At 37.6% G+C, this 20,630-nt stretch overlaps 1 protein-coding gene across 4 annotated transcripts in view; it reads right to left on the bottom strand.

The window, feature by feature from the left end:
- The window catches only part of tet3 (tet methylcytosine dioxygenase 3), a 52,514-nt gene that overhangs the window by 30,653 nt on the left and 1,231 nt on the right, over positions 1–20,630 (bottom strand). For 2 of the 4 annotated variants that reach the window (XM_058774913.1, XM_058774915.1), the window contains exons 2-3: positions 18,450–19,174; positions 4,811–4,867 (exon numbers count right to left, since the gene is read on the bottom strand). In XM_058774913.1, coding sequence (XP_058630896.1) covers positions 4,811–4,867; positions 18,450–18,818 — 426 coding nt within the window. In that variant the 5' untranslated portion in view covers positions 18,819–19,174. Of the gene's footprint in view, positions 1–4,810; positions 4,868–5,279; positions 6,517–18,449; positions 19,175–20,630 lie in introns of those variants that run through there. The other 2 variants (XM_058774917.1, XM_058774916.1) reach the window with 2 other exon arrangements.

The raw sequence follows: 20,630 nt of genomic DNA on the forward strand, positions 1-20,630 counted from the left end.
TGTAATTTTTGATTAGTAATATGCATTGCTAAGAACTTCATTTGGAAAACTTTAAAGGTGATTTTCTCAATATTTTGATTTTTTTGCACCCTCAGATTCCAGATTTTCAAATAGTTGTATCTCAGCCAAATATTATTTCAATTATATTTCAAAATTGACACTTAAGACTGGTTTTGCACTCCAGGGTCACAAATAATTACATTGTAAAATGTGTTCAAATAGAAAATCGATATTTTAAATTGTTTCCACTGATCAAATAAATGGTGAGCAAAAAGAAATTCTTCTTTCAAAAACATTTAAAAAATCTGTGCGCATACGTATATTTTATATACATATATCTATAGATCTAAGGTAGAAATTACAACTCACCGGGGATCAGGTGTAAGATGAACAGAGAGATAACACCATTATTGAACTAGTTCTCAGCTAATGTGCCACAGTACATCTGGTCCATTCATTTTTCATTAACTGCAGTAGTGCAGTCATCCATTCCTCAGGAGATGCAAAGCCACAAGCCAAAGTGAAGGGCAAACAGGTGAATGCATGTGAAATTGGACTAAGATACACTGGGTTCAAAGACACTGGAACGAGACCATGAAGCAATGGTCTCTTATCAATGCACTCCTTACTAGCATTGCACAACAACCAACTTCTCCTGTAATATGTAATTTGTCTGCCACTAGAGTCACCAAACTAATGCCTGTTTTCAAACAGGTTTGCCCAAACACTGCATCTATCTGTCAATGATCTCAAATTCACACAATCCAAAATTCACAGTCAATGTCGCTGTGCTGAGATGAAGTCACAGTGTTTACCATTTTTAGGGTATAAGACTTTATTATAGCCGTCTCTGCACATTAAGCTGTGAGAGTATTTTAGTATCAAACATTTAACATCAAATGCGACCACTTCAACCTTTAACTACCCAAGCTGCATTGGTTTCTGTATTATCTTAAAAGCATCTGCACGCAGCTGCAAGTTTTCAGCGCATTCATGATGGTTCAGCACAGAGCAGTTTCTTTACAAAAACAGACAAGAATCTGCAAGCATTTATCGTAGCTGTATCAGTTTCCAACCTCCTGACTTTGATCAAAAGTGTATAGTTGTAGCTGCCGCTTTTAAAGATCATCTGAACATGTTTAACCTGTTTTGTGAAGAATCCCGCATGCAGCGTGTTCAATGTAAACACCTTTCTCACACATCTGCTCTTTCTGCATACACACTAATACACACAAACACACACACCAGCTCACTTGACATTTAAAAATGCAAAACAGGATGCATGGTCTGCTGAAGTGTGTCATTTATTTGGAAGTTAAATTGTTTTCTGCTATACCAGGTTAATATGTAGAGACAACAATAAGCAAGCCATTTATTGGCTGATACCCTGAAAAAGTACACTGTACCAGTATCAAAACATTTCTGTTTGTTTGTGTGTGCCGACCTGGCACAGCAACTATATGACAATGGAGGACTGTTTGGGAAACCGGTTTAAAAAGAGGTGTTTTTTTTTGTTTTTTAACTTGGTTGAGGTTAAACTGAATTGGTTGAACTGTTGACTTAAAAAGCACTACCTTAATGGAAAATCATTGCATGTTTAACCCAAAACACCTCTGTATTACACAATTCCAAGAACATGTGGTGCTTATCATACATTAGTATACAAAATCATTTCTAATTTAATTACAGTATACATGCTTGTTACACGATTTTATTATAAAACTAGCTTGGCTTACAACAAAAGCATATTGAATTTGTTTAGCTCAACAAAAGGTTTTGCACAGGTAAATATATAATAGCCAACATTTGAAGTGGATCAAAACAGTTCATCAAAGTTGTTACAAGAACGCATTTTGGTTTTATAGGACAACTTTGATGCAATGTTTTGATCCACTTCAAATGTTGACTAGTGTAGCTATACAACAAAACAAAGAACAGTAAACATAGAATCAATTGAGTAAAATGAATCATGCATTACTGTTAATTTTAAACTCAGTCCTAGTATGTGCTTGTAAACTGGTGGTATATTTTACAACAAGATCCTTCTCAGATCACTCACTCGCTGGACTTTGGAATGTTTGGTTGGGTGGATAGACAGGGAAAAACAGACCTAATGTTACGCAAACTTCTTTGCTTCGAGTATAGCTCGAGTGTGTGTGCGTGTGAGTTTTCACGTCATGTGTGCGAGGGATGACAATGCATCAGCTAATTAAAATAGTTTCCCATTTTTAACATCCCGTTTTCTCAGTAGTACACTGCAGTCTCGGTTAACTCACAGTGACATCTGTAGAAAACAACTGGTTTATTCCAGAGCGAATTACATCGTGAGCATTATCTCAGAAATGAAAACAAGCGGCTTCCTGCCTTTCGCATTAATTTTAAACGCTCACGCTCGCAAACCATTTCCCCTCAGAAGCACACATTCACATATACTACATACACACAAATACCGCATCACGTGAGTGGTCTCATGGGCGGGTCTGAACTATAATTACAGCCGTGATGTCATCTGCCACTCACTGTTGCCGCTGAATCTAGGTCACCGTTAACCCCTTCCCGTCACGTCAGGGGATTCCGCACACCTCCAAAAGAGCCATTACTGCATACTTTCCATGAGCTCTTTAATGTGGTGCTGCCTCCCATGCAACTTTCGGAGCATTAAACGAATAAACGAGGTGATGATATAAATTCACCCCACAGATCAACCGCTTACAGTAGAGCAGCGTCAGCTTTTATAGTCAACTGCGCTTTCATGTTTAGGTTATCCCCACAACTACAGTACATCACGTCAATTGGAAGCCAAGCCAAAGGAAAGAAACACTACACAGAAACAACACCGAATGATCTTCATTTTGTCCGTACCACTCAACAATTTCTGGGTAAGGCTGAGTAATTATATAACAACACAACGTTAACGTCACCACATGTGTTGCATCACAGCAAAATGCCTTGACAATGCCAATCCACAGTGATCCAGATCCAAAGTATTTTGAGAGCACATGAACATGTGATGCAAGCCGTCTTCTCACGGCAAACTGGTAATTGTGAAGCGCGACAGACGAGGGGCGTGCTGACCAACTGGTAAGCAGCAAACAAAATTATGAGACGATGCTTTTAGGCAAGTAAGATAAACCAATGCATCTGAGTGAGGTTATGTAAGACCTTGTGAGTGCATGTAGGTGTAAGCAATTTAGTGACGATGCATTTGATCACATGAGCCACAACAGACGGTCAGACATAATCTGACATGGATTATACATTCTAGATTCAAGATGAAACGCCTAAAAAAACATCTCTTCCATCTTTATTTGAACCTCTAACTCTAGGATCAAGCTCTCTATTCTAATTCTATTTTTTCTATTTGTTTCCTTTTTTTATAAAAAAAAAGACACTTGACCCTCTTGACCCCTTGTTTTCTTTAAAAAAGGGCATCTAACACTAGCTTTCTCTATTCTTTTTCTACTCTATCTGCTAGTTTTCTTATATATATATATATATATATATATATATACACACACACACACACACACAAACATACATATACAGTGCTGTCAAATGATTAATCGCATACAAAAAACGTTTTGGTTTACATAATTTATGTATGTGTACTGTTGATTTATTATGTATATATAAATACACACACACAGTGTATATTTTAAAATATATAAACATTTTTCTTATTTTGGATAAGATTAAGCGCGATTTATCGTTTGACAGCATTAATATACGTGTGCGTGTGTGTATTATATATATATATATATATATATATATATATATATATATATATGCTAACTGAGACTTGTCAAAGCACTTGAATATTATTGGTCTTTTTAACATTTTGATTGCTTCCATTGTCCTCATTTGTAAGTCGCATTGGATAAAAGCATCTGCTAAATGACTAGATGTAAATATATAAACCTAAGCAGTGACTTCTGGCCGAAGCCGAAGCTAAACCCGCCGGTGTGTGGTGAGAGCGCAGAGAAGAGCGCCGGTGCTGTCGAGACTGTCTGCTTGATTTTACAGCAGTCGCACCAATCCCGATTTCTCGTACGTGTAAATCAGCATATTCGCTGAGGGTAATTCGCACCTAAAGCTCTCAAGGCCCATCGAGTCTCTCTTAACTCTGACGCTACATGTTACTCTCAGTCCATAAACACTCCGCCACGTGCTCGCTCACACGGACACACAAATACAGCGGCGTCACCGCGCATGCGCGTGTTTATGTGACCCACTAACTTTTACTCCCTTTACCTCAGATGACTGGAAACTTTGGCAATCCCGCCCGCCACTCTTTTCTCTGTTCCTGGGCTTGACACAGAGCGCAGAGAAAAAGGAAGACAGACAGACTGACAGACCGAGCAAGATAGAGCCAAAGAGAAAGTGAGAGAGAGAGAGGCCACCACCTCCTCCTCCTCCTCTCTTCTCTCTCTTTGCCAGGCGAAGCTCACGCCTACATCTCTTCCAATGAGCGCAGAGCCCGGGTCTCTTTAAACCGGGGCCTAGTCCAGGCTAGCGTCTTCTCGCCCCGCTCGAGAATCTTCACTAAAGCGCACAGGATCAGAAACGAAGGCCACAAACACTGAGTCGCACCTGCAGCACACAGGTGGATGCATAAACGCAGCTGTCGCGCCGCATCTGGGCACGCATCGGGCCTGTTGAGTCACGCAAAACACACAAATCATCAACTGCAGCTCAAAACATCATACCATTCCTGATTCATACCCATCAGAGAGGAATATCAAAAAGTGTTAACATCTGCTGTAACAAGACACACACAGACAGACAGCTGGCCATGGGGTATTTAGCTCACCTCTTTAGCCAGGTTTGGGATTATGGACCGGGTTTTTACGTCTTCAAAATATTCCACCTTCCAGGACAATCGAGGAAAAAAGAAAGAGGGGAAAGAGCAGATTGAGAACAATCAATGACAATAAAAAAACATCACAATCATCCATAAGCGTGAAAAAAGACATGAATCATTTTGATCTCATCTCAAGTCATGAGTCAGAAAGGTTTAAATGATGACAAAGCTCATAAAATAGAACATGCTAAATAAATAATCAAATTCTGTCCTTTGCATTTATACAGTCCTGCCAATTATGATCTAAAACATACCAGTATGGCACAAAGAGACATTTAAATGTGAGCTAACGCCAGCTAGTTATTTCTGACCCCAGTCTTTCTAATAAACCGGTGCTGTTCAGAGTCTAACCCCCCCCTCCCTCCCCCATCTGCCATTACTGTCCGTCATTTTTTCCCCTGTGCTAATAAATATTTACCTACTCAGCCTCGCTGCCTTCGCGTCTTGCTCGTCGGTGGCGAGAGGTATCCCCATCAGAAGACCCAAAGCATTATTTCTGGGTCCCCCCCACCTCTCTCTCGCTCTGTCTTTCTTTATCTTTCTTTTCTTCTCCCTCTCTCTTTCTGGTCTCTGTCCATTCAGGAAGCCATCTTGTGTTCTTAATCCTGTTTTACATTAGCTCTCGTACGCTTTCGCTCTCGCCCTCCCAGCCTCTCTCTCTCTCTCTCTCACTTCCTCCAATTCATGGCTCGACCACATACACACAGAAGCATTTTTTTTTTTAAAAGGCAGTGTGATCGCTATCACTGCTGCACTATAGCCTCCTCCCTCTCTTTCTTTTTCCTCTTCCCCCCTTCCCCCCTCTCCAAACGAAAAAGCTAACAGAATACGTGATGTGAATACTCCTTTCCGACCTACACACACTAACGCGACGTCACGCCATCGATAGCTCACAAAGAGCGGCCGCCGGCCAATCGGAGGCGAGCATGAGCACTGCTGCTAGGGTGAAGCAGACAAGAGGAGAGAGAGAGAAAATGGGCGAGAGACATAGACGCAGAGAGCACGAGGGCGGGATGTGCTGGATAAAGAAAGAGAAGGGGGCGCGTGCTGCGAACAATGCGTGTGCATGTGCGTCTGTGCGTTTCAGACTTGGGGGAAGGGTTTCTCTCATGCACGCTGTGGCTGTCAATTATCTAACCCGGCTTGCCTTCCTTAAACAATGGCTCTGGAATGTGGTATCACTGAAGACCATCTGTGTCTCGGCTGCATGCAACAACTGGACTGGACTGCGCACATGCATTTGCACGCCGTGTCTTTGGTGCAACGACGCACACTGACAGAGAAACGCACATATGCAATCCTCCTCACCAAACCGGTGATGCGCGATCAGCTGGAGTCAGTGGTTTGAAAACACGCAATTTCCATTCTTCCAACCAAAAAAAGTGAAAGCAACAGCATTTTACACGCAACTGGCATTGCAAATGCGAGTCGAATCTCAGCTGTTTTAAATGCTCGACTGTGCATGCCTAAAATACCACTATAAGAGCTTCAATTTCAGTCTTTAAAAGTCTATAAACCAAACATGGTAGACTACAACCTCTGCTGGCCAGACCTACAAACGCCTGCTAGATGGAAATGCAAGCGAGTCGTTAGAATAAAACTGACGCTGGAATCATCCATGAGGGTTAGCATCGCACGCGCTTCCATTCATGAAGATAACAGCAACTGCGACTGACGTGAAAACTGTTTGTGTCATAAACAGATCAACAATTGCATTTTACTGCATATCTGTCTTTTCCCTGAGCAGAGCGCAACCGGGAGCGTGGCTGACGGAAGAGACGCGTTAAGAGGGAGGCTTTCGAAGAACCAGTGGACGTTTGGTGACGCAGCAGTTGTGATGAGAGCGGATTACACAGCGTGGGAGTTCCAGGAACATCGTGTTTGTGCGTGTGTGCATCTGCGTGAAGGCTTGCAGTAACCACGAGGCTAGTGAAGGTTGCGCTGTGGCACTCAAACTTTTCTCTTTTTACACTTCTGGCATCGTGAGAAACGATGCGGACGTTATTTTGATGTACACAATGCAATCTGCAAAGTGCGTTCCACTGACTGGGCTGTGATGCAAATGCATTAGGAATGACTGCCGCCTTCCTGATGTTATCTCGTCTGTTTGCTTTGATACTGGCTGAATCACCTGGTTTGTCACGAGAGCCAAAGTGCGTAAGTGGTCATTAATCTCCTTCCCCGGCACTCGCGCAACAGACCAGGTGACTCAGGCCGTATCAAAGCAAATCCCCTTAGGGCAGTCAGAAAATTGTCGTAATCCTACCTGTGACCCCCCCAACCCACTTTCTCACACACACACACAGTTCTCGTAATAAGAGGAGTGAGACTACAGAAACATCGTTAAGGCTTCATTGTCAAAGAATTGCAAAGGTCTCTGTGTGTGTGTGCATGTCTGCATGAGTTTAAATGAGGGTTAAGACATCGTTGTAATAACAGAAGGATTAACAATCCTAATTAACTCACTCCTCCCCCTTTTCTTGAACAATAGCCACCCCAAATTGAACTAATCCACATAGAGTTTCTAAGACCCTGCTCCAATACACAACTGAACCTACACACACACACACACACACACACACACAATTATAAAATAAGAATTTTGCTAAATAAAGCTTTTTTTTTTTTTAGGGCAACAAATAATGACTTTTTTGTTATTGTGCAATACTTTCATGACAAATTTAATAAAAAGAGGACGAATACTCTAATATAATATGCAATACTTCATATATATATATACAGTCATGGCCAAAAATATCGGCACCGTTGGTAAATATGATAAAAGAAGGCTGTGAAAATTAATCTGCATTGTTAATCCTTTTGAACTTTTATTAAAAAAATTCACAAAAATCTAACCTTTCATTGGATAATAAGAAATTAAAATGGGGGGAAATATCATTATGAAATAAATGTTTTCTCTAATACACATTGGCCACAAATAACGGCACCCTTTTAATCAATACTTTCTGAAACCTCCATTTGCCAGTTTAACAGCTCTAAATGTTCTCCTATAATGCCTGATGAGGTTAGAGACACCTGACGAGATCAGAGACCATTCCTTCATCCAGAATCACTCCAGACCCTTTAGATTCACAGCTCCATGTTGCTGCTTCTTCTCTTCAGGTCACTCATGTTCTACAGGGTTCAGGTCAGAGGACTGGAATGGCCAGCAGAAGCTTGCTTTTGTGCTCAGTGACCCATTTTTGTGTTGTTTTGTGCTCAGTGACCCATTATTGTACGGTTGGAAGATCCAAACATGGCCCATTATAAGATTTCTAACAGAGTCAGTCACTTATTGATTTTTTATCTGTTGGTATTTGATAGAATCCATGATGCCATGTGTCCAAACAAGATGTCCAGGACCTCCAGCAGAAATATAGGCCCACAACATCAAAAATACAGCAGTATATTTCATTGTACACATGGGGTACTTTTTTATCCCCGTGTTCACCAAACCCATCTTTTTTTAGTTTCATCTGAGCATAGAAGCCAGTCCCATTTGAAGTTCCAGTCGTGTCTGATAACTGAATATGCTGGAGTTTGTATTTGGATGAGCGAGGAGAATTTTTAATTTTTTTTTTTTAAGTTTTCTGACCCCGAGACTCAACTATTTTCTGCAATTTTCCAGCTGTGATCCTTGGAGAGTCTTTAGCCGCTCAAACTCTCCTTCTCACCGTGCATTAGGACGATATAGACACACGTCCTCTTCCAGGCAGTTTCATAACATTTTATGTTGATTGGAAATTCTTAATTATTGCCCTGATGGTGGAAATGGGAATTTTCACTGCTCTAGCTCTTTTCTTAAAGCCACTTCACTAATTTGTGAAGCTCAATTATCTTTTTCTCACTGTGATGGATGATTAAGGGAATTTGGGCTTTGTTTTCCCTCCTATCTATATTTCTGTGAAACAGGAAGTCATGGCTGGATAATTTCATGTTCATAATCACCCTGGAGTGCTCAAAATTGTGAATATGAATGGGAATATACAGGTGCTGGTCATATAATTAGAATATCATCAAAAAGTAGATTTATTTCACTAATTCCATTCAAAAAGTGAAACTTGTATATTATATTCATTCATTACACACAGACTGATATATTTCAAATGTTTATTTCTTTTAATTTTGATGATTAGAGCTTACAGCTCATGAAAGTCAAAAATCAGTATCTCAAAATATTAGAATATTACTTAAGACCAATACAAAGAAAGGATTTTTAGAAATCTTGGCCAACTGAAAAGTATGAAAATGAAAAGTATGAGCCTGTACAGCACTCAATACTTAGTTGGGGCTCCTTTTGCCTGAATTACTGCAGCAATGCGGCGTGGCATGGAGTCGATCAGTCTGTGGCACTGCTCAGGTGTTATGAGAGCCCAGGTTGCTCTGATAGTGGCCTTCAGCTCATCTGCATTGTTGGGTCTGATGTCTCATCTTCCTCTTGACAATACCCCATAGATTCTCTATGGGGTTCAGGTCAGCGAGTTTGCTGGCCAATCAAGCACAGTAACACTATGGTCATTGAACCAGCTTTTGGTACCTTTGGCAGTGTGGGCAGGTGCCAAGTCCTGCTGGAAAATGAAATCAGCATCTCCATAAAGCTTGTCAACAGAAGGAAGCATGAAGTGCTCTAAAATTTCCTGGTAGATGTCTGCGTTGACTGTGGACTTCAGAAAACACAGTGGACCAACACCAGCAGATGACATGGCAGCCCAAATCATCACTGACTGTGGAAACTTCACACTGGACTTCAAGCAACATGGATTCTGTGCCTCTCCACTCTTCCTCCAGACTCTGGGACCTTGATTTCCAAATGAAATGTAAAATTTACTTTCATCTGAAAAGAGGACTTTGGACCACTGAGCAACAGTCAGTTCTTTTTCTCCACAGCCCAGGTAAGATGCTTCTGACGTTGTCTCTGGTTCAGAAGTGGCTTGGTAGCCCTTTTCCTGAAGGCGTCTGGCGTGGTGACTCTTGATGCACTGACTCCAGCTTCAGTTCTCTCCTTGTGAAGCTCTCCCAAGTGTTTGAATCGGCTTTGCTTGACTGTATTCTCAAGCTTGCGGTCATCCCTGTTGCTTGTGCACCTTTTCCTACCCAAATTCTTCCTTCCAGTCAACTTTGCATTTAATATGCTTTGATACAGCACTCTGTAAACAGCCACACCTTTCAGTAATGACCCTCTGTGACTTACCCTCTTTGTGGAGGGTGTCAATGTTCGTCTTCTGGATCATTGCCAAGTCAGCAGTCTTCTCCATTAATGTGGTTTCAAAGAACAAGAGATACCCAGAATTTATACTGTAGGGATGGTCATTTATTCAAACTCAAATGTAAATATTCTAATATTTTGAGATACTGATTTTTGACTTTCATGAGCTGTAAGCTCTAATCATCAAAATTAAAAGAAATAAACATCTGAAATATATCAGTCTGTGTGTAATGAATGAATATAATATACAAGTTTCACTTTTTGAATGGAATTAGTGAAATAAATCAACTTTTTGATGATATTCTAATTATATGACCAGCACCTGTACTTCAGAGATATTTTACTCAAGAATTTCTAGGGGTGCCAATAATTGTGTCCATCGTATATTTGAGAAAAACATTTATTTCATAATGATATTTCCCCCCATTTTAAATTCTTATTATCCAATGAAAGGTTAGATTTTTGTGATTTTTTAAAATAAAAGATCAAAAGGATTAACAATGCAGATTAATTTTCACAGCCTTCTTTGATCATATTTACCAAGGGTGCCGATATTTTTGGCCATGACTGTATATATATATACACATTAGTGCTGTCAAATGATTAATCGCATCCAAAATAAAAGTTTGTGTTTACATAATATATGTATGTGTACTGTTTATTTATTATGTATATATAAATACACACACATACAGTATATATTTTGAAAATATTTACATGTATATACATTTATATATTTATATTATATATAAATATATTCAATATATAAACATAAAATTTTTCTTAAATATATACAGTACATGCATGTGTTTGTATTAACATATACACAATAAATACACATATGTAAACAAAAACTTATTTTGGATGTGATTAATCGTTTAACAGCACTAATACTAATATATAAGGCACAATACTCTTTAAAAAAATAAAAAGGATGTTAAAAAATAGTGTATGTGTGTATTTTTCATTGTAAAGCAGCTACATTATCAAACTTATCTTGGTAGTATGCGTTTTTAATACCTTTATGTATATTTTTACAGTTTTTCCACTGTAATATAGCAATGTATTCAATGCAATACAGAATGCAAAAAGAATCATCATAGAGAATAGTGAAAAATTACATTAAAAGAAAAAATTACTCAAAACATTTACTTTTTGAATATGTACCCTAATACCTGACTTATCTAAATAAAACTAATGTATGCTAAGTTTCTATTTATTTATTAATTTACTTACTGACAAAAACAATCTAAAATGATAATCTGCTGCAGTCCGCATGATACCATGTCTACCCTGGAAGCAGTACAACATCTATACAATGGTACAGTCATTGCTTGCAAATAATTATGTTCAGGGATCATTTAAAAAAATATCACTTAAAAATAAATCAAACACATTTTGCAAGCCAAGCATACAGTGTTGGGTAAGTTACTGTAAAAAAACGTTATTAATTACTAATTACATCTTCAACAGTGTAATTAAACTGTAAAAAGTGATAAGTTGACTTAACTTAAAAAAATTGAGGAAACCCGTTGACTTAAAATTTAAGTAAATGATAATTTAAAAAAATAAGTTAATTGAATTGTCAAGTTCACTTAACTTAAAAAAAAAAAAAAATATGTACTTAATTTTAAGTTAACAGGTTTCCTCAATTTTTTTAAGTTAAGCCAACTTATCACTTTTTACAGTGAGATTACTATACTAATTACTCTCTCTTAAAAGTATTTGATTACTTATTACTTTCTAAATTTAAGCAATTTTTTCATTTCACAGAATTAAAATTGTGTTTCATGTCTATCCTTTTTTTTTTTTTACTTGATATGCAACCTGGACCAGCTGAACAACACGGAACTGCTCTTTTAATTCTTTCAAATAAATTATATAAAATTACATTAATTATTCTTGAACTGTCCGAAGTATTTAAAGGGAGAAGGTTACATTAAAAACACACATTTTAATATTATATGTTAAATGTTGATGTTAAATCCACTATTGTTTTATATAGAATTATTCTGTAGTCTACGCAGTATTTAATGCAATTACATCAGAAGTAACTGTAATTAAATTACAGAAACGTTAATGGTAATCCCTTACTTTACTTTTTCAAGTGAAATGTAATTAAATTACAGTAATTAATTAGTTAGTAATGCATTACACCCAACACTGCAAGCATAGCTTTACTGCAGTGTCACATGACAGTGAGGAAAAACAAATTATGCAAAAAGTGTTAACAAAACTGCAAGACTTTTAATTTGTATGATGCAATAATGCATTATATTTAAGATGAAAAATCTCCAAAGCACTCTCACATGACTGATGCAGCATCTCAATATGCTGTAGCACTGACTGATACACACTGCAGTGAATGGATCAATAAATGGCCTGTGATGGTCATTTGTGAAGAGCCCTCTTTAGTTTTGCATTATTTAACACTGTCATTCATTTCAAATGCACCTTTTTACACCTATATCGAATATAATGCAAATTTAGCTCCAAACCGCTTAATGTTGCTCATCTTCCTAACACAAAGACAACCAGCAGCTACAGTAATTATTCCCGTTCAGTGACTGGTTGGGGTTTATTAGCATTATTGAGTGCTGCTACCTGTCATGCACGCTGGGTCTGCTTTCATTCTGACTCAGAGCAAAACTCTGATTGGTGGAGAAGGCTATAATGTGATTTGGTTGCCAGGCAATAGTGAAGTCAGCCGGTGGTATAGTGCAGAGGTCAGCTCAATGAAATATGGCCAGTACGGACACTGTAGCACAGCGAGGCTTGTTGTTCCAGCTCTCCAAAGATAATATCTTTCCAATTTCAATCTCAAATACACAAGTGCTCAGAATAGGTGTTTGTGCACACATGCCAAGTCAAAATGCTCTGTGAATCTGGATTTGGGTTAGTCTGAGTGAATACTACTGGGTTTCTCAGTATTCAGGGGTGTATTAATTAACGTTTTGCTGCACATGTGAGACTTGCATGGGTAGATTTTGGAGCCGGTCTCCTTCATGTGCTCAGTGAAGTGATGAGGAGGGAAAGGGGGGATGGGTGACCCTGACAAACACACACACACAGCCCCCATTTAAATCTAATCCACCTGATCCTTTGTCTGATCTTAGCTAGTAAACAAAAACAGCAAACCAGTCTTTTAAAAAATGCCTTTGACAAGTAAAAAAAAGTCTGACTGATGAAACTGATATTGTTGACAGCCATACTACTACTATTTGTTTTGAAATTGTACAGGCAAGTACTACTTGCATTTCCTCTCAAAGTTGGCCACCATAATGCTGGGGTGTTCTGGATGGTTGCAAGCTGCCTTCTTCTTCAAGTCAAAAGAGTCTAAGTCTCTGATATTCTGCTCTTTAGATACAACCACGGATGCCTCCTTCAATATGTTTTTTTTTTTCACTAGTTTTATCAACAAGGTGATAACAAGGTTACGTCATCAGTTGAGGTAATTTTAGCACATAGTGGTGTTTGTGGCAAATGCAATAAGGGACCAGTTACATGTTAAAGGCGAATAGACTACTTAGGGTTATGATTTAGTTAAAATGATGTGTGCGCGCAATATTAATAGCGATGCTTGCATACAAAAGTGTACACAAGTTAAACATTTCCACATATTTTCGCTCTGCTTCCAGCATGACTTCATGCGCTCTGAATACTCTGCGTCGATTTCAACAGTTTACAACTAAGAATTTTCAGAAGTGACAGTAAACACATTCATAATGCTATAAAAGATTTGTTTCAATAAATGAAGTTCTTTTGAACTAGTAATCAAATAATCCTGAGAAATATATATAGTTTTCCACCAAATAACTAAAGCAGCACAACCTTTTCAACATTGTTTCTTAAGTATTTAATCCGCATATTTAATCCGAATGATTTCTGAAGGATCATGAAACATGAAAATTCAGCTTTGCGTCACAGAAATAAAATTCGTTTTAAAAAATATTCGGTAACACTTTACTTAAAGCCTATGTATATTACATTATTAAAGTAGTTATAATACATTAATTATGTCTTGTAATGCACCTTATAATGCATTGTACAATATCATGAATAATTGTAACCACAGTTAATACATTCAATTCATTGTTACACTATGCATTTTAAATTTGGTTATAATTATTAACGACAAGATATAATGTATTACAACGCACATTATTAATAATTATTATAATGCACTCTAGCATTTAATAACCATTTATAATGAATTATACATAAAGGCTTTAAGTGTTACCATATAGAAAACTTATTTTAACTTATTTTACTGTTTTACAGTATTCTTTTAACAAATAAATGCAGCCTTTGTCAGCATAAGAGACTACTTTAAAAACATTTTCCATATGCTCATGGAAAATCTACAGGAACACCTTACTGTCTATAAAACAAAATCATCTGTCATGATGGAATTGAGGAATTGATCATGCTTTGGTGTGAAATGAAGCTACCAAAATGAATTTTCAGTATCCGGAGTGGTCAAACATCCATGTCTACTTAGCTACCAATGCTTTTTCCTGCTAAAATGTAAGCAGAAGTCTTGCATACCATGCCTTGAATTGCATGGTCAATAATTAGGTTGAGGGAAGATGAGACGGGAGTGTAAGAGAGAGGAAGTATTGTTGTTTTCTGTCCATTTCCCACACAAAGACTTGGATACCTTTCCTTCAATTGTCCTCCCTGTCCTTTGTGCTTTCAGCATTTCCTGTTTATCTGCATTTCTCCTTTACCTTTCCACCGTTTCTCTTTTGCTTTCAGTACTTCTCATCTCCTCTTTCTGGTTCTCTTTTTTCTCTCTCTCTCGCGCTCTCCCTCCCCCGATCTCCTTCCTCTTCTATTTGGCCACAGGTCAGCCCCCACGCCTCTAATGGTCAAAGGTCAAAGAGCAGAGTATATAAAGTAAGCAAAAGGAATTCTCCGCGCGGAGACTCTAAACCTGCTCAAACACACATATACACACACCTGGAACCCATGTGAGCCTCAAAAGACAGGCAAAAAGATCCTAAACACTTTAAGATAAATAGATTATTTAATAAAACCAGTCACATTATTAGTGGTGCTTCATTGGCAACATTCTGTTTGCACAATCCCATAAGTATTAAACATCTGTGCATAACTCACACTGTTTGTGCTTCAGACATTAATAATCCCTGAAATTATGCGGCTTGTTGAGGAGAGCTGTGCTATTTTTATTTAATTAAGAGAAATTACATTTCTTTGTCTTTGCAAATAATCAAACATGCATCAAAAACATACTTATTAAAGCAGAGACTTGATCTGGGATATATGGAAGCCCGTTTCCGCCACTGAATAAAACATTTAAAAAAGGTTATTGCGACTTTTTATTTCACAATTCTGACTCTTTTTTTATTTATTTTTTTATAAACTCGCAATTCTGAGTTAAAGTCCAGTTTTGAGGGGGAAAAAAGACTGATATGTTCTCAGAATTGCGAGTTTATATCTAACAATTCTGAGGAAAGAAGTCAGTTTGTATCACGCAATTCTGACTTTATTTCTCAGAATTCAGAATTATGACTTTTTAACTCGCAATTGCAAGTTTATATCATGCAATTATGAGGGAAAAGAAGTCAGAATTGTGAGATAAAAAGTCGCAATAAACTTTTTGAATTTTTTTATTCAGTGGTGGAAACGGGCTTCCATAGGGATAAGCTACACTGCAAAAAAATAAAAATTAGATAAAAAAAGATTTTCTTAGTATTTTTGTCTTGTTTTTCATTATAAATATCTAAACATTCTCAAGATACAAGTCTTGTTTTCTGAAAAATGTTTGTTTTCCATTATAAATATCTAAAAAATTCTTAAATCAAGATACAAGTCTTATTTTCTGAAAAATGTATCAATCAAGTGAGATTTATGCTTAAAACAAGAAAATGATCTGTCAGTGGGACAAGGATTATTAGGATCATTTATAAGGATTACTTCCTTTGAATTAAGTTTATTTTTCTTATACTGCACTGACAGATATCTTGTTATAAGTATAAACTCACTTCATTTTGGTAGATATTTTAGAAAATAGGACTAAATATTTAACAGGCATAACAGTCATTTTACTTCTTAAGTAAATGTATCTTGATTTAAGAATGTTTAGATATTTGTAATGAGAAACAAGTCAAAAATACTGAGTAAAAAGGCCAGTAAACATCAACCTAGCAACCTCACAGAAAACCTTAGCAACTAAAAATTTTTTGGCCAAAAACCACTCATAACATCTTAGCAAATACAAACCAACAACCTGGCAACCACCCACAACAACCTGATGTCATGGCAACGATATCGACATGGGCAAACAAACACTCATCTTTTCTTAAAAAAATAAAAGTAAAAAATAGAGTTGGTAAATTTGCTGCAGAAAATGTCTTGATTTATTTGTCAGAATAACAGCCTTACGGACAGCTGCTCTTTGAAAAAAAGAGAAAAAAGAAAAGGAACAAAACACATGAAAATGTGTAGCCAGCTTTAGTATGATCAGCCACTGTCGTATGTGATCACTGGTGGAAAAAAAGACACACTACGGCAGCTGCTTCTTAAAAAAAGCACACTATAAACAATAAAACAAAGAGAGGCTCATTTTGCTAAGCTGTTGAGAGGGAGCTTTGCTGTGGGCAGCTGAGCAATTCTTCAATGCTCTTCAGTCTCATTGGGCTGATTTTCATACCTTAACTAACCTCTCAGAGCCATGTGCAAACACAAACATGCTCCTTAACACACAAACAGCCAGCAGTTACCACAACAGAGTCAAAGCCTCTTAATGCAAGCGATGTATAGTGTAATACACCACTAACTCCCAGTAAACATCTCATGATATAACATGTAGAGTAACAAAACAAAATATCACACTAATTAAATAACTGTTCAGTATCATTAAATAACAATAACGGATACAACTTTTGATTTTTGTAATAATAAGTCCTTTAGAAGTATTTTTCATAGTTAGTTCAGGTTAACTAATTTAGGCCTGGTTTCACAGACGGGGCTTAGACTAAGCCAGGATTAGGCTATAGTTCAATTAGGACATTTAAGTTATTTTTTACTGATATATTTTAAGATCAGTCAGTGCAAGTTTCTTCACATTGAAACAGCTCAGACTTACATTTTAGTCTGGGACTAGGCTTAAGCCTTGGGTTAGTTATCTAATGTCAACAAATGAAATGGTGTTAGCAAATAAAATATTGAATAGCATATATGGAAATGAATGCAGTGAGTGTCTTGTACTTGAAAGGACTACATTAAAAGGTTCGCAATCGAGATAAATGTTATTTATATAAAAAGAGTAAGAGACGATTCTTATTTGAGACTCTAAGAAACTGGCCATATTTTCAGGTCATTACAATCTAGGCAAGCATGGAAGGATGGAAAGGAGACGTGTCAAGACAAGACAGGTGAGGAATGCATCTAGGAGGACCAATAACAGCTAGTAAACAGGAACTAATGACTGTAGCCCAGCCTTTAGTGTTAAATCCTCTAAAAATCACCAGCAGACAACATGCATAGATGTTAGTGCTGGCCAATCGCAGGATTAACCGCAATTAATTGCATCCAAAATAAAAGTTTTTGTGTACATAATATGTGTGACCCTGGAGCACAAAACCAGTCATAAGGGTCAATTTTTGGAAATTGAGATTTATACATCATCTGAAAGCTGAATAAATAAGCTTCCCATTGATGTTGGACAATATTTGGCTGAAATACAACTATTTGAAAATCTGGAATCCGAGGGTGCAAAAAAAAAATCTAAATATTGAGAAAAATCGCATTTAAAGTGGTCCAAATTAAGTCCTTGGCAATGCATATTAAAATACATTCATGGAGCATGACCTTTACTTAATATCCTAATGATTTTTGGCATAAAAGAAAAATGGATAATTTTGACCCATACAATGTATTGTTGGCTATTGCTACAAATATACCTGTGCTGCTTATGACTGCTTTTGTGCTGCAGGGTCACATATGTGTGTACTGTGTGTGTGTGTGTGTGTGTGTGTGTGTGTGTGTATATATATATATATATATATATATATATTTTTTTTTTTTTTTTATATTTATTTATTTATTTATTTTATGTATATATAAAATACACACACATGCATGTATATATTTCAGAAAAATGTTATGTTTGTAAATGAAAAATATTTATATATATAATATAAATTACATGAATATAAATATATACATGCAAATATATATACTGTATGTCTGTGTCTTTATATATACACATAATAAATATACACAGTACACACACATTATATAAACAAAACCATTTGTTTTGGATGCAATTAATCGCGATTAATCGTTGCCCAGCACTAATAGCTAGGTCTATATAATATGCTTTTATGTACAAAAACAGAAGTGCAGTATCTTTACCTCCCATGGGCTCTTCCTCCTCTTCAGCTCGTCACACTTTCTCAGTTTGCAGATCTGGTGTCCGATCTTCCGGTTTAGGCAGTTGCTGCAGGTACCGCAGTTCTCCTTCTTCATACAAGGCCCACATACGCCGCATCTCTTTCTCTTCTTTTTAAGAGGAACCACAGCCTCCATCGGTTCCTGGTCCACCTCCATCTGCGGCAAGGAGAACATGCCGGCTTGCTCATGCTCGGACCTGATGTAGTCGGCCGCAGGAGACACCACCCTTGCGCTCCTGGCCCCGAGGAAAACTTTAGGGTCCTCCTCGTCCAGAGAGAATTCATATATGTCCTGGACGGGAGGGTCAGGGCCTCCCCTCAGCTTGTGCATACCGAGGGTCCCGCTCTCTTACGGGACAAGAGAGCGGTAAAAGTGGCCGCTAACGGTTTAAAAATACAAGGTAAAAAATAAGGTTCTTTACAGCACAGCACAGACCAGTCCATAAAGTGTGTGTGCTGAGTTAGGGCCACAGGGAGGAACGTCTGGAAAGGGTCTTAAAAGGCACAAGAGGAACTCCTTATTTTAAGGAGATAGTTCTGGGCATGACGTCATTCACCTGCAGGTGCAGGTACCTTAGGAACACGGCCGCAGGTGATGGAGAGCATCTCTCCGTTACACAGAACTGATGTCATTTGGACACAGACAGAAACCAGTTCTGGTCATTGCCAGTGAAGGCAGATCGGGGACTGTGTGGGGAGAAAAAGGTCAGGTTTAGGATATATTTCAGTTTTGGTCAAATTAACTACACTGCAGCTAAATAAAGCAAAATTAGTTGTGTTTATACACATTAGTTGTGTGTGTGTGTGTGTGTGTGTGTGTGCATATGCATATAGAGTAAATTATTTATTACAATCAAACATAAGAGCCCATTACAGGTTTTTGTTAACATTACCACGATATATGTTATAATATAATAATTCAATCAATCTCTATGCATCTATAAATATGTATATCCATCTATAAGTTATCTATCTGTCCGTCTGTCTGTCAGTCAAAGGTCATAAGTCAAAAGACATTGACAAGACCAGCCTGACATCTCATGATCATTGTACAATCTCTTACAATTACGAGCAAAGGTAAAGAAACCCCAGACAAGACACAAAGGTACTGAATGACGATAGGAACTACGTGCGAAATGTGAGTAAATGCTGTGTTAGAATGGCGAATCCCCATGAGACAGCTCTCCATTTCTCTCCATAGCTCTTTGTTTGTCTGCTATGAGTCAATGCAGGACTTTCGCTCGACGCTCTTTGTTCGGCGCTCGGGGACCGTCAATAAACTCAAATGTTTTAACGGTAACTACGGGTCACGCAGCGCACGCATTGTGTATTGTTGCTGAGGCATTGCGTGGTTAAGATACGTGAGGAGTCGTTAACGAAAAGTTGTGTTTCGCAATGACGCATTATTTATTCTGTAAAGTATTTGTGGAGATAATAGCGCTTTAATGAGGAATTCCCTCGGTGCCTCGCTTCATGCTTCGATAGATTATTAATTCTCACATAGGCTGCTGCAGAGTAATTAATACGGTAGATTAAGATCGTAGCATCGCTCAAAACACACACACACACACACACACACACACTGGAAGTAGCCCAGTCCTCTTTGCTCTCTAAGGCATGTCGAGTATGACTTTTAATATTAACATAAGTTTTACAGTCTAGTCTACAGGACTTGTTTATAAGTATGAGCAAAATAACCTTATTGGGTGTTTTCCCAGTTATAGTTTCAAGTGCTATATAAAGAGTAGGCTGATTGTTTTCTTTAATGCATATATGACAGCTGCACAAGATATGGCAATGCTTGCATAAGCAGAAAGTAAGTGCTTGAGTGAGCGGATTAGTTCGGTGTTTTTCGCTCTCTTAAACTTTCATATTTCTATGTTCATCTGCTAACATAATTTACATATGCTATAGCCTAAAAAGTGTCCCTAACCCGTGTAAAATTGTGTAAAATTACAACAACAACAAACAAAAAAAACATACATGATTACTGCACTTTTCCTATAGTAAAACCATGGTTAATTTTTCTAAGGGTTGTGCAGTGTTTTGTGAGTCCAGCAGAAAAACTACTACTTGCTACAACCCTCCCTGCCAGGTCAGTCAAGCTTTTTAATTTGTACATGAAAGCTTGATTGGAGATTAT

This window comes from Onychostoma macrolepis, chromosome 05 (genome assembly GCF_012432095.1).
Source record: "Onychostoma macrolepis isolate SWU-2019 chromosome 05, ASM1243209v1, whole genome shotgun sequence".
Classification (NCBI taxonomy): Eukaryota; Metazoa; Chordata; class Actinopteri; order Cypriniformes; family Cyprinidae; genus Onychostoma; species Onychostoma macrolepis.